The 14,670-nt window shown below is 51.9% G+C and overlaps 1 protein-coding gene across 1 annotated transcript in view; it reads right to left on the reverse strand.

Annotated features, from left to right (window-relative positions):
• MYO18B (myosin XVIIIB) overlaps positions 1-14,670 on the reverse strand; it is a 54,906-nt gene that overhangs the window by 9,644 nt on the left and 30,592 nt on the right. The window contains 7 exon segments of the mRNA XM_029961198.1: positions 6,286-6,332; positions 7,678-7,863; positions 8,121-8,258; positions 9,337-9,420; positions 10,084-10,200; positions 10,638-10,751; positions 13,819-13,965. Coding sequence (XP_029817058.1) covers positions 6,286-6,332; positions 7,678-7,863; positions 8,121-8,258; positions 9,337-9,420; positions 10,084-10,200; positions 10,638-10,751; positions 13,819-13,965 — 833 coding nt within the window.

A 14,670-nucleotide genomic window follows, 5' to 3' on the forward strand; every position in this document is an offset into this window, starting at 1 on the left:
GAAATGGCTTCACACTGACAGAAGGCAGTGTTAGATGGGATATTGGGAAGAAATTCTTCCCTGTGAGGGTGGTGAGGCCCCGGCACAGGTTGCCCAGAGAAGCTGTGGCTGCCCCAGGCCTGGAAGCGTTCAAGGCCAGGTTGGACAGGGCTTGGAGCAACCTGTCTAGTGGAAGGTGTCCCAACCCGTGTCAGGGGGTGGAACAAGACGATCTTTAAGGTCCCTTCCAAACCAAACCATTCCAGGATTCTACAATCTTACACAACCCACGTGGCTTCCTGGTCCCAGCATCGCCCACAGCTGGGAGGCCTCGCAGCACACCAAGGATGCCAACTTGGCACTGCACCCCTGTGTTCATCACATTCCAACTTCTTCCAGCCAGGAAAGGACTCTTCCTACTGTTTCTAAGCCATCGCAGGGCAGAGGGAGGGGGCGAGGGAGTTCGAGCCACAAATCCACAATGATTGAAGCTGCCAGCTGTGAAATCGCCATCGCGGCGGTGACAAGGTGAGGGATGATTTGCAGCAAGGCTGAGACAGGCCCCGGCGCAGGAGCCGGCACACTGTCACACCAAATAATGGCAGTCCTGGAATCACTGGACGCACAGGCCCGAGGGGAAGAGCATCTCAGTTCATCAAAACATGCAAGGAAATAGCCCAGTTTGGGTCTCACAGCATCACAGTGGCTTCTGGAGATGCACCAGTATTGGTGAAAACCTGAATGTTTCTGAGAAATGCTTTCTGAAACTGCATGCTTCTGAGCCCTCTGCTTCCCTCCCGGCTCAGGCAGAAAGTGGAAAGGACTCGTTTCATCAAGGGAACTGCTCCAAACGGCATAGGATGGCCCAGGCAGTGGGGATGCTCCCACACCAAGGCTGACCTCAGGGGTTCAGGATGGGGCATGCAGTGAAACACCAACCCCCAAGAGGAGAAAAGCCCAAGGGGACAGAGCCTCAGGCTCCAGATGCCTATGTGCCTGTGCTCAGCTATTTGGGACTGCAGGATAAGGCAGCGAAATAACCACCAGATAAAGAGCTCAGCCCTTCCACAGGCTGATAAGAGCCTCTGTTAAACCTGCTCTTTGGCTTCAGGATACGGTGCAAATTAAATATAGTTCAGTGGCTGCATTTAATTCCTCTCTTCCGTTCTTCTCTTATTAACCTGACAGAGATGGGCAGGGAGGCAGCCGGACACACAGCAGCACCCCTCCCCCAGCACCCCAACCCTGCTTTCCCCAGCCACTGACAAACAAAATCCCCCAGGGATGGTTGTGGGAGCAGCAAACAGTGTGTCCTGGTGGCTGGTGGGGTACCCCCCGACCTCGCTACCTTCTGCATGACAGCCATGGGAGAAAAGGGACCTCCACGGGGCTGATGCTGCTGAGCTGGGGCTCCAACCTGGTTCCCCCCAGGGATGTCCTTGGGCATCCACAGTCTGTGGCACCCACACTGGTGGCCTTGGGAGGGGGATGTGGGGTGACACTGGGGACTGTGGATAACCCTGGGGTGCCCTCCCCACAGGCCACATGAGTGGCAATTTGAATGTGAGCCTGAAAATAAAATACTTGTTTATCAATAAGATCACACACTGCTCAACGCCACATCCCACTTGGCCCAAATCTCATCCACAGAGGCACTTTATGTTATCCTCTGTACCCTAAAATGTGTCAAGGAAAGGAATAATTATGTCAATATAATTGTATTTCAAATGCAAAATACCATCTTCATAACACAAACTGACAAAGTTGGTCCCAACATCAGGCCCCTGGCACTCAGGGAGCTGTTAGACACCTTTGACACACGCTGTTTCAATCTAAATGTAAATCCAAGAAGCATTTCCCTCTTCCTGCAGTTCCTGGGCTGAGCACTGACTTCGTCATGCAGGATGAGTTGCAGGGCAGTGCTGGCTGTTTGTTTCCTCTGAGCAGGAAATGGGGGCAAATAAAGGAGGAAATACATTCATTGAGAAAACTCATAATATTGAGCAAATAGAGCTGCAGCTTGACAGGGGGGCTGCAAGGAGCATCCTCTGCTGTCAAATCCCTGTTGGCAACAGTAACTCTGACTCCTTCCACCAAACCAGTCAGTCACACACAGCAGGACCGGCCTGACCAGCTCAGAACCCCCGGCTGATGCATATTTTATAGCCAATAAATAAAATATGTGTTCTGCCTGGTTCCGAATACATTTCCAAACCAGATCCTCCCATTCACAATTGGTGGACAGGTCGCCCCAGAGCACAGGACTCCCGAACCCCAGCGGCACCGTCCCACTGGCACGTCAGAAGCCGTGATTTTAGAAGGCTGAGGTTGATTCCTACTGACAGGGGGCCTGGGTTAAAGGCTCTCCCAAGACAAGGGACACAGAAGTTTGCTCGGCCTTGGTCAGCACACAGCAAACCCACACAGAGCTGCTGCTCACAGCCGGACTCGTGACCCCGCCCGCAGGCTCACAGGAGGAGGCTGCTGCACGTCCCTGATGGAAGGACCGTGACAACATGAGCTAAACTGCAAAAATCACTAACTCCTGCTGTGAGTGACACAGTCAAGTGCTCAGCAGCAGGTCTGGCCGGCTGCATGCCTTTCCCTGTGGTTCATACGGACCCTCTGCACCCACCCTGGTCAAAGCCCTTGCAGCTCCCTGACCTCTCCCGGCACCACCTGCTCTCACTGCAGGGACAGTGGGGAAGGAAGAGATTTGCTGTAAAGGGGAAATATCACTGACACTTTGTGGAAATCCAAACAGGAGAAAGCCAAGGAACACAGCCCTTGGCACCTCGACACTGACACCCTGCCACTGGCACGGCTCAGCAGCAGGGCTGTCACCAAACCCAGAGCCACAGCAGGAGAGGTCAAGGCAAGAGCAGGCTCTGCACCAGCAAGGACAGTCAGCAAGGACAGGAGGAGATGTGGATGGGCTGCAGTCCTACCCTGCCCCTGCACAGCTGGCAGGTGAGACCCCTCTTTCCACCACCTCCCTGAACATCATTGCAGCTTCCTCCTGCCATTTGCACTCCAACTTTTCCAACAGCCAGGAGGAGATGCTCAAGCCCTCTGCAGCCAGGGCAGCACAAGGGGCACTGACTGGCAGCTCAACAGGACACAGGGAGAGGGGGGACATCTCAGTCAGCAGCTCCCTCCCCTTCCCCCACTTCTCCTCATCCCAGCTTTGCTTTCATTACTTCTCTGGAAAAGGATTTCTACACCCTGTTTTTCTTAAGAGGTTTTTTTTCCAATTTTGTCGCAGAAGCATTTGAAGAGAAGTTAAAAGCAAATAACCAAAATCAGCAGGGAGATGATTTGTGGGATTCTAAGGGATGCCCAGGCCAGCACCACAGAGCATCCAGGGCCGCGTCCTTGTCACCACCTTGTATTTTTGCTTGTGGTTCTGCTGTGACAACACAACCCTTGCACGCTCCCATCCACCTCAAGTGAAGTGTAATCTAATTAGTCCGATTTGGATCACTTTTCTTTAAATAATTTAGTGTACACCTGCAGTATTCATCCATCATTATTATTTTTAATTAAGTCATTAACTCGCAGGTTTTCAGAGATTTTGAAGTGACAAAATTTGCGTGGTTGAAGAGTGGTGGTGGGGGGAGGGCGAACAACACACCGTAATTGGTGTGTGAGCAGCCATCAGTGCTGATGGATTCCTAAAGAATTTACTCCTTTAAAGGCAAAGCAGAATCACAACAGCTCTAATTAGCACATACACAGCCGAGTTTTCACTCCTGGCTCCTCCATCACCCAACCTCACCTCTAAGGACTGGCTGCCTTTGATGATAATTGTCGTTACACTTCGTCAAAGTCATTAACTTTTCAAGGAAAGAGCAGCTGGAAAGACCCAGGAGCAGGCAGGGAGGGGGCTGAGGGCTGAAGAGACATCAGAGGGTTTGCTGGGACCCTGCTGGGAGCTGAGGGTTTGCCTGGGTGGGACTGTGGCATTCCCAGCGGGAGGAACAATCAGCTCTTGCTTTGCTTCTAAAGTTCACTGGAAGCACCAAAAAGAACGCTTTAAAGTTTGCAAAGGAATAAAAAAATAACTCTAAAGCTCAGGCTGTGTTGTGTTACACAGCGTGGCCATAGTGGGGCTGCAGCGCACAGATTTGCCAGCAAAAGAACCAGAAAAAAAGGTTATTTACACTGAGGTCTCACCTTTTTTTTTACGGAAAAAACAAACCTGTGAAGAATATCTTCACACCTGTACTTCAGTTTTCTGTAAAATTAGTTAATTATTATGCTGATGAACTTCACAGCTTCATTAAAGAAAATGATTTTAGGATAAAGAAACCTGATTTAAGGACAGCACCTGCAACCTCCTCCCTCACTGTGGTGTGCCAGGGCCAGGGGCTCCAGGGTTAATGGAGCTGTATGTGGGTACTGAGGGCCAGGAGGAGATACAGTAAATCTCCCTGGATTGTACCTCAGCCAGCCAGGGCTTCATCCCAGCAGGATCAGACCCTGCTTTTCCCTGGGCATCCCATCAAGGCAGCACCTGGTTCTCCAGGCAGAAGGGACTCCAGGGGCGCCTGCCCATGGCTGGACCACATTCCAGAGTTTTCATCCCAGTCCCATCCCAGAACCCCCAGCCCAGATGACTGGTTTCTCCCACGAAATCCAAGCTGAACGGGCAGTTCAGTCAGCAGCAGCACAGTCAGCACCATCCCGTTCTATGAGCAGCCTCAGGAGGGAAACCCCAGATGGTGGCTGGTCCCAGCTGCTGTGACAGCAGCTCATCGCCCACACCCCACCCCACGCCTGGTCCTAACCCTTCTCCATCCTTCCCAGCCTCTGCTTCATCTTTTCCAGCCCCTGCTCCATCCTTCCATGCACTGCAGCTTCACAAGGGGACACTTGTACGGGGACAAGCACGAGCGCATCTGCACACACGACAAGCCCAGAGATCAGGGCTTGTTTTAAGCTCCCCAGGATTAACTCCAAGTTGGAAATCCATCTCTCACTCCTCACCGTGGCTCAGTGTCTGCTGCAGCCCAAGGAGAGCAGGTGGCCTGTCAAGCTCTGGGTGTCAGCACAGCAGCTGAGAAACAAGGAGCTGTTGCAGGCTGGGATCCAGATTTTATTGGGAATAGGAGCTACAGCTCCAGGGAGGAAACCCAGTATGTGCAACCAGAGCAAAGACAGAGACAAGCAGGGCCAAGTGCCATTTGTTACAAACCAAGCTTCCCTCGCTCTGATGGCAGCGGACTTGGAAAGTGTTCAGAATCCATCCTTCTTACAAAATTTATAAGGCAAAGCCTTCTGCCTGGCAGACAGCTCTCCAGCTCCCTTCCCTGCTCCTCCCTGGATATTCCCTGCTGAATGGCACAAATCTGCCTTCCAACTGCACAAAGCTGGGTAGAAAACAAGGGAGAGATGGAAATAGCCTCCCTGATCCTGGCTGGGGGTGTGGGGATGGTGGCATGGGATTTTCCTGTGCCTCGACCGTCAATAAATAGAAGCTGTGAGAACAAAATACCTTCTATTTTGTATATGGTATATAGATACCATATATATACCTATCCAGGCAGCAGCTCTTAGGACCCCAGGAAACAAGACAGGATTTATAACCCAGTCTGTGCAATGGACTTGTCCCTTCAAAGCACCCCTTGAACCTCAACAGTGCATGGTAGGTCCACAACCTCGCCACTGGGTATTTAAATAAATTAAAAAAAAATTGTTAGGTGCAGACCATGACTTAAGTAATGTCAAGTGAATAATTCACGCTGGATTTATAATTGATGGGGGATTTAGCAGGAGCAGAGCCATAAGTGGTTTTCTATTAACTATTGATGCTCCCCCCGCCAGGCTCCCGACAAGCACGGCCGGGCTCTGCGATCACAGCTCTGCCCCATGTTTTATTTAAGTGCTGTTAAGAGGACACACACAGTCTGGGGATGCCTCTGCTCCTGGGAAAGTCACAGCAGCCCTTGGCTCTGGTGTGGCCGTGCACACGGAGTCTGTTCTCATGGAGCAGTCACTCTGATCAACCAGCACGGAAAAACTGGGATGGTGTGATGTGCCTGGGGGAGCCCACCCACTGCAGGACTTGCTGGCTCCTTCCTCCTGCAGATACAAGTTCAGCTGTTTATGGAGTTTTGTGTCTTATTTGAGAGGTGCCTCTAAAATCCCTTTCAGACCTCTTTGCACACTTCATTTGGGAGAGCAGGAGAGTGCTAAGAAGTCCAAGTACGTTGCTTCACCCATCACTCACATCCCCATATGAAACATCAAAAAAGCTTCTCCAAATATCGGCACAAACCCAAAAACACAGTGAGAAGAACTCACCTAACAGCCAGCACATCTGTGTTCCAAACACTGTGCTTCCAACAAAGCTGCAAGAAACACCCAGTCAACACAGCAAACACAGCTGTGGCTCCCTCAATCCCGCAGGGAAAGCAGCAGGATCAAGGAACCCTGTGGCCCAAGGAGCCCAGCATGCCTGCAACACTCCAGGGGCACCCAGAACCTCTCACTCCAACACCTCCTGGCTCTGCAGAGCATTGGTGGCTGTACAACTCTGACCTCAATCCATGCCCAGGAAAGGGTGTCCTAGCAGCCGGAGTGGTGTGCCAGCACACAGGGCTCAGCCTGGCAGAGCAAGGACAAAGCCTGTCCCTGGCACAGGCAAGGGATTGGGAATGATTCACATCATTCCCCTCAGGAAGGCTGGCAGCCTCGGGGTGGAATAAATGCTGAAATCTCCTTGATTGTTAAATAAAAGATCATTGATAAGATAACTGCTCCTGATTTGGCCCTGCTGGCAGCAGAACTGCAATATCTTTCAATTACCGCTCGGGAGCAAGGCTTTCCCCTGGATTAGTGGAAGAAACAACATGAAAAGAGACGCTGGTAAAGGGCTGTAAAGTGAAGGTGAATCTATTTTTGCTGCTCTCCAAACCCAGCTGAGGCTCTGCTCTCTCAGAGTGGGTTTAGCTGCTGGTTGGCACCATCTGAGCCACCACCACGGCGCAGGGGGGTGGGTTTGGCAAAGCCAGGAGCGCTGTGAGGAGCTGGCACTGAGCCCTGAGCGCCAGCACACCGAGCCCCATGATCAGCACGTGGCATGCTGGGGACTGGCAGGAGGACAGAGGACTTCCCATCCACTGTGGTTCTGCCTGACATGAGGGAAACCAGCATGAGGAGGTGCAGGAATGACCTGAGCAACTTAGAATCACAGATTCATTCAGGTTAGAAATACCTCTATTATCATCAAATTCAACCATTCTCCCAGCACTGCCAAGGCCACCACTAAACCATGCCCCTAAATGCCACATCTACACGTGAACTGCATTTCTTCAAGTGGAACAGCCAAAGCCAACTCCCTCCCAGAAAAAAAAAAAAAAGTGGAGAAGAGGGACTGCCCAGGCTGCCAACTTAGCCATGGAGAAAGGGAACACGAGGGGCCTCAAGGACAGCTTTGGCTCAATAGTCTGGGGCTGTGGAGGGATATAAAGTGATTCCCTGTTCCTCCAAGCTCTGGAGTAGCCCAAGACCCACAGTGTGCCTTCAGAGGGGTCAGCTCCATCCCCAGACTTAGAGCACACATAGCATCACACAGAAAATACATTTCTGGGGCTCTCAGACCAGTCTGAGGTCACAAAGGGGTACCCTCCATGAGCAGCAATCCCCCCCATGGCCATGGGACTGCCCAAGCCCCCAGGAGCAGCACCCCCTTACCAGCTCCACACGCCGGCGGCTGGACTCCAGCTCCCTCTGCACCAGCTCATCCATGTCAGCTTTCATCTCCTCCATCCTCCTCTGGTAGTACCTGGTGTTCTCCTTCTCCCGCGCCTCCGACTCGGCCGCGTTCTCCAGCTCCTCTCCCATCTTGATGATGCTGTCTCGCAAGCGCAGCACCAGCACCTGGGGTGCCAGGTGAAGAAAGGGGGGTGGAGATGAGGTGTTAGAAAGCTCTCCACAAGCATCAAGCCAGTGTTGACTGTCAATAAACCCCACAGCAAAGCACACAGAGATAACAGCAGTGCCACGAACCATATGGACTGTCTGCAGCTCCCGCCTGGCCCTCCCCACCCCTTCCCAGGTGCTTCCTTCCCCAAAGCCAAGGTGGTGGCAGCATCGCTGTGCCTGCCAATTTACAAGCAAAGGTGAGGAGGGGGTACCTCAAAGCGCTTCATCTGCACAGCCTGGAAGTCCAGCTGGCTCTCCAGGTCCCGGATCCGGGCTTCCTGCCGGCTGACGATGGAGCGCTCGGCCGGGCACTGCTCCAGCTGCGCCGCTCTCGCCTGCACTGCCTGCAGCTGGGTGAGGATGGGCTGAGTTAGCACCTCCCGGCCCCTGGCCATGCAAACACCTCCCCAGACCTCTCCTGGATCCCTCACCAGTCCCCCACACGCATCGGGGGCTTCTCGTAAGCCTGAGGTAACAGCACCACAGCAAAGCGTTGCCTTCACTTCCCAAAGGATTCCCTGCTGTTAAAGCCACACAGTACAGGCCTGACACCAACATGTATTTTTGAATGGAAAACCTGCTGGCAAGTGACACATGTCTGGGTCTCCTTTGCTTTTCTCATCTCACACACTCTTTGAGGACAGCAGGCGTAAAAATTCACAATCTGTGTGGAAAGCTGCCTGGGCCAAGCTGTATCCTCAACTGTTATGCTGAGATCTCCAAAGGAAACTGCCCTTTTAGTGATCCCGCTACAACTTGGGTTCAGATTTTGAATTTGACCTAGAACTACAGGAATTTGCCTTCTTTTATCCAGCCTATCTCTAAAGCACCACCCGCTCCGCCTCGGAGGGAGCGAGTCCTGCTTCTGATTCCTGGGCAGCTTAGCTACGCTCCAATAAAGCACTTAACTTAATGGGATTACTCATGTGTTTAAAATTAAATCCATCACTCCAGGAGGGTTGGCACAGCTGCAGAGGCGAGGGAGTGCAGCACCCACTGGTGTCCACCCAGGGCCAGCCCCGCACTGGGGTCAGCCCCATTCCAGCCACAGCACCAGCAGATCAGGAGGGATAAGTAGGGCTCTGAATCCCAAGAGCCTTGGCATGGAAAGGTTTCTGCAGCTCAAGGCCATTGCTGGCAGAGCCCCACAGCCTGCCCTGGCCCCATCTCATCCCGAGGGCTGTGAGCATCCAGCAGCACCCATGCTGCTCTCGAGAGCACTCACAGCCCATCAGGAGGAGGAGAGGCTCCTGACCACATCACAGAGGAGAAATGGCTTTGTGCCACACTGACAGACATTTGATCTCATTTCAGACCAGAGCATGGTATCCACAGCTGGCACAGATGATGTGCTGGACCCAGACATCATCAGGTACCTGGATGCTCCCACTCCTCAGCTCTGGGTGCCACAGGCTCGGCAGGAATTACCTTCTCCTGCAGGCTCTGCTTTTCTTTCTTCACATCCTCCACCTGTGTCTGCAGCTCCCGGATCTGAGCGATGTCTGTTGCCGACTGTGGAAAGAGAAATTTGGCAGAGGGAGCAGAACCTGGCTCAGAGCAGGGGCCTGGCTCGTGCCACCTCCTACCACCAACACAGTGAGCTACACCTGGACTGCACTGCAAGAGCTTCAGTCTCCCGACCCAGTGCAGCTTTCCTAATTTTTGAAATAAATATTTGCGGATTAGGACAGAAACTGTGTTGTCAAGGTCATCTCCGCCCACAGGGCCCTTTCAGATACAGACTCCTGGATCCATAACACCACTGCCATGGGCACCAGACTGTGAATTGTCAGTCTGGCTGGCCTGCTCCTGTGCCTATGGGAGCCTTGGTGTCCCTCAGGTCCCAGTACAATCCTTTGGGAGAGCCTGACATGGTCTGGATAGAGCACAGGAAGTCCCAGCATGAGAAAGCAGTGAAAGAAAGAATAAAAAAAGGATCCAGAGGGACAGCTGTAGGATTCCACAAATATTGGAACTAAAGCCAAGACTTGAAAAAAGACTCAAAACTACAGTTGAGAGGAGCCAGAGCCATGAGCTGTCCCTTTCTCATCACAACATCGGTGTCCTGAGGTTCCCACCCTGCTGTGCACCCACAGGGATCACAGGCTGCTCTGTGCCAGGCTCAGGGTTTTCCAAGAGCCCTCCCTGGGAGGGAGATGCTGTGCCAGCTCCTACCTGGGCAATCAGAGCCTTGTGCTTTTCCATGAGCTCATTCAGGTCTTCCTGGTCCTCATCGATACGTTTCAGGAGATCAGCTCTCTCGTGCTGCAGCTGGAACAGCTGCTCATCCACCTGCAGGAAGATCCACCGGACCACTGGCTCACACATCCCACAGGGAACTCACCACATCACCCGGGCTGCAGTGTCCTCTGGGACATGCTGCCAACAGCCTCCAACCCACCAGAAAGGCAATGGGAGCTCCTGGTATCCACAGAGCAGAACTGTGGGATGCTGGGCCCTTGTAGTAATTTTATCCACCCATTAAACCACCTGGGGGCTGTTGTTTCCAAACAGTCTGGGTGATGTAGTGGATATCCTCAGAGATTTAGTAAATATGCTCGGACATTTAGTAAATATACTTGGTGATGTAGTAAATATGCTGAGGTGATTTACTAAACACGCTGGTAGTTTCTGATTTAGCAAACCAGCTGCTGATTGCTGCCAAACCCAAGGAAGGGGGACTGTGCCCTCCTACCTCCCCTGCCCTGGCCACATCTCCAGGAACCCACCAGGGTCTTGCTTCTGCTGAGGGTCTCCATCTCCATGTGCAAGTTCTCCAGCTCCAGGGCCGCTGTCTGCTGGTTCCTCTGGGCCTCTGCACACTTTGCTTCACTCTCTTCCAGCTGGGAAAAATTAGGGTTGGGGAATGATCACTGATGATGCTGCCCCACAGCATACAGCCATGCCTATTCCCACTTCCCTGGAGCATTTTTCCCCGGTAAAACACATGGAATCTTGACCTTCTAAACCTGTGCTGCTCTTCAGCCTGTCTGCTCCTGGTTGACAGGGAAAACAAGGCTTCCTTGACAGCTCCCAGCACATCTCACCACAGATTCCAACACTTCTGTCCGTCCTGGTGAGCATGGCAGACAGCCCTCCATAGCACATCCACCCTCTGCCTCCGGGATGTAGAGCTGGGATCATTAATTTGCAAAATTATGTGAATTACATGTAATTCCTGATTAGAGCAATTCATGATTCGGGGGTTTGCAAATGGGCTTTTCATGTGGTGTAAATTGCATTTGCAAATACACATGGAAGATCACATTTATAAATGCTAATTTGCTCTCGGGTTTTACAGCTCAGCCATTAAGATCACAATGATCTTCAATGGGCTGCAAACACCTGGAAGCTGCAGCGTCATCCCGAAAACTCTCCCCTGCCAGGACGGAGGAGTTTACGTAGGTTGGACCTGAACATCCAGTTCCTTTCCCTGCTCCCTGGGGTTTCTTTCTTTTCTTTACAAAAAGGAAAACTGAACCCCTCTGCTCACTGCTCATTTCCTGTGCCTGGTCCTGGTTTCCCTGTGGAGCTCCCGAAAGCAACAGTAGCCACTGCACACCACGGCGAGGGCTTGAGCATTTTAGGCTGTTTTTTCAGGGTTTACTTATGTTTTTTAAACTCTCCCCCTCAAAAAGAGGGAAATCATGAAATGATTATAACTGGAGCAATCCTTAGCTCATTTCCCTCCACTGTGGGAGGTCATTGAGACCTCCCTCTAGAGAGGGCACCAGCAGAAAAATACCCTCTGTGTTTTGCTGGGATGAGTTGAAGACACCAGTTGGATTGATCCCTGGCTTTATGGCCAAGGGCTTTCCCACCCCTGCTCCTCTAGAAGCAGCTGCATCCATGACCAGCCCTGGATCTCTCCTCTGCCATGACCTCACCAAAATTCCTCATATTTTAACCAGAGAGAAACACATCTTCAAGACCTCTCATTAAATACCAGCTTCCAATTCACTTTGCGTAATGGAATTTTCCCACTTGGGAAGAATAAATTGAAGTTCCCCCCCAAAATGCATAATGTATGAACTTCAGAACAACATTAGTTTGCTGTGAACACCATCTGTTAAATACCTGCGTAAAATGGATGCCTCAGCCTTATTAAGAAACAATGCTATACTCCCAGCCATATGGATTTTGATTAACGGAAGTGCAGCATTTTAGCAAAGCTTTTCTCCTTGTGGAGGTCCGTGGGCTGGTGGTAGGATGCACTGGCTTTTGAGAAAGTCGTCATGAATGCCATTAGAAATTGTTTAAATTTAAAGGACAGAATAATCACGTGGCATTTTTAACACATGCAGAGTCTCAGTGTTGGCGGCACAGCAAAAACTCAATATCCCCAAAATTAAGGCTGTTCACTCACTCTGAACACAAGGCAACCCTAAGTCCAACCTGTGCCCGATCCCCACCTTGTCACCCAGCCCAGTCCAGTCATTCCTCGAACCCCTCTGGGGATGGGGACTCCACCACCTCCCTGGGCAGCCCCTTCCAATGCCTGACCATCCTTTCCATGAAGAAATTCTTCCTGATGTCCAATCTGAACCTCCCCTGGTACAGCTTGAAGCCAGTTCCTCTCATCCTGTCCCTTGTTCCCTGGGAGCAGAGCCCTACCCACCTCAGCTACATCCTCCTGTCAGGGAGTTGGAGAGAGCACGAAGGTCCCCCCTGAGTCTCTTTTTCTCCAGGCTGAGCCTCCCCAGCTCTGTCAGCCACTCCTCATAGGACTTTATTCTTTAGATCCTTCACCAACTCCTTTGCCCAAATGCATTGTTCCCCCAGTAAGATGGGGCTGGACACCATGGGAATGGCCACAGTCCCTGGGCAGAGCGAGCATCCCAGAGCATCACTGCTGGTCCCTTGGATCAGCATATGGAAGGGAGCTGAGCACAGGGCCTTCCCCCATTAAGAGTACCAGGGGCTGGGAAAAAACAGGAGTGGTGCAACCTCTCCAGCCCCAAAGTGGGATTTGGGAAACATTGAAGGATTTATGAAGTGCAGCATTACATCATTGGGTCAATAAGAGAGAGCACACGTGACTGCCAAAAATTACCATTCCCACTGCCTGTCCCAGCCATGGCCATCCCCTGCCCTGAATATTCAGATAATGGACACAAGCATTGACATGAACATGGGCATAGACATGGGCATGGCCACGGACACAGATACACTGCTGGCTCCATCAGGCTGAGCTCACCTTCCCCTTCTCCCTCAGCACAGGTGGGAACAGCTGCTCCTCACAGCTGTTATTTATGCAGAACTACCATCCCAATTATATTTGGATGTTGCTGGAATCACTCATGCCTCCCGATTAGTTTGTTTCCCGGGGAAATGTACAGTACAGATTAATTACTGAGCTGTTCTGGAGGACTGGTACTGTTAGCTCAGCCCCTGCTCAGCACTGTGGGATGCATGTCCATGGTCAGCCTGGGGTGGGCAGCCCCGAGGGACCCCTGTCCATGGCAGGGCACTCCGCGGCACCCTGAGCTCACTCTGGGGTTATCCCTGCTCTGGTGGGCACAAGCTGGCACACACCTGTAGCTGCTCATCAGGTGCTCCCTCAGCACCACTGAACACGGGGTATCTCTGCTCAAACTACAGCAAACCCAGTGCAATCCCTGCTCCTGCTCACAGCATCCCTATGGCAACACCGCCCCAACCCAGGGCGTAAGAGACAGAGAGAAACTCCAAACAGAAGGTAATTAACAGGAAAAAAGGGAAAAACACTTAAACACTGTTGACTTAATTATGGGGAAGTGCTCCTTCCGAGGAGCCCTTGAAGTGTGTGAGGCACTGCACCCTGCCTGCGTGGGCGATGCTCGCGGGGTCACCGCTCGCTCTGCATGTGACTCAAAGCAGGAGAGCTGGAAATATTCCCTGTGGCTTCCATGCTCTGCCAAAGGTCCCCACCTGCTTACGCAGGAGCTCCAGCTCCTGGGAGCTGGCTCCGGGCTCCGTGGGGGCCGCCACCAGCAGCTGCACGTCGGCGAGGAGGGCGCGGGTCCGGCGCAGGTCCCGCCGCAGCCGCTTCTCCACGTCGAAGTCACGGTGGCCAATCTGGGGAGGGGACAGAGGGTGTCCTGAGCCCTTCACCTTTATCAGAACCTTTCATCTCACCCCAGGGCATTCCCAACACAACGTAAGAATGTTTTGGTAATGCTGAGGTCATGATGCAAGAACACATTAAATATGTACGTATAAATATTACCATTTTCATAGAATCATAGAATCACAGAATCATGGAATAATTTAGGTTGGAAAAGACCTCCAGGATCATCGAGTCCAACCTTTGACCCATCACCACCTCATCAACTAGACCAGAGCGCTGACTGCCACATCCAGTCACTTCTCGAACACCTCCAGAGATGGTGACTCCATCACCTCTTTCAAATAAAAATAATTTAATAGTTAAACGAAAGGGAGCAAATAAATTTTGTGAACATTAGAACTAGCAGATTCCATCAAAATACCACATTTTTCTCCCCCAAAAAAGAGACGTTCTCTGAAAACATTTGCCCAGCCCTGGTTTCCACCAGCCACATCCCTGCCCAGTGACCATCCCTGTGGCCAGAGGGGCAGCCTGGCCACATGACTGCAGGAAGCACCATAAAAACCCCCACCCTCTATGCCCCCCCCCTCGAGCTGAGAGCAACCATGGTTACAGGGATAAAGGAATTAGAAAAACACCAAACAAACAGGGACATGGTTTCAGCTCTTGATTTCAGCCTAATTGAAGTATAAGAGCATTTTCCATTTAGGCTG

Source organism: Manacus vitellinus, unplaced genomic scaffold (genome assembly GCF_001715985.3).
Source record: "Manacus vitellinus isolate BGI_N305 unplaced genomic scaffold, ASM171598v3 scaffold_31_pilon, whole genome shotgun sequence".
In the NCBI taxonomy this organism is placed as follows: Eukaryota; Metazoa; Chordata; class Aves; order Passeriformes; family Pipridae; genus Manacus; species Manacus vitellinus.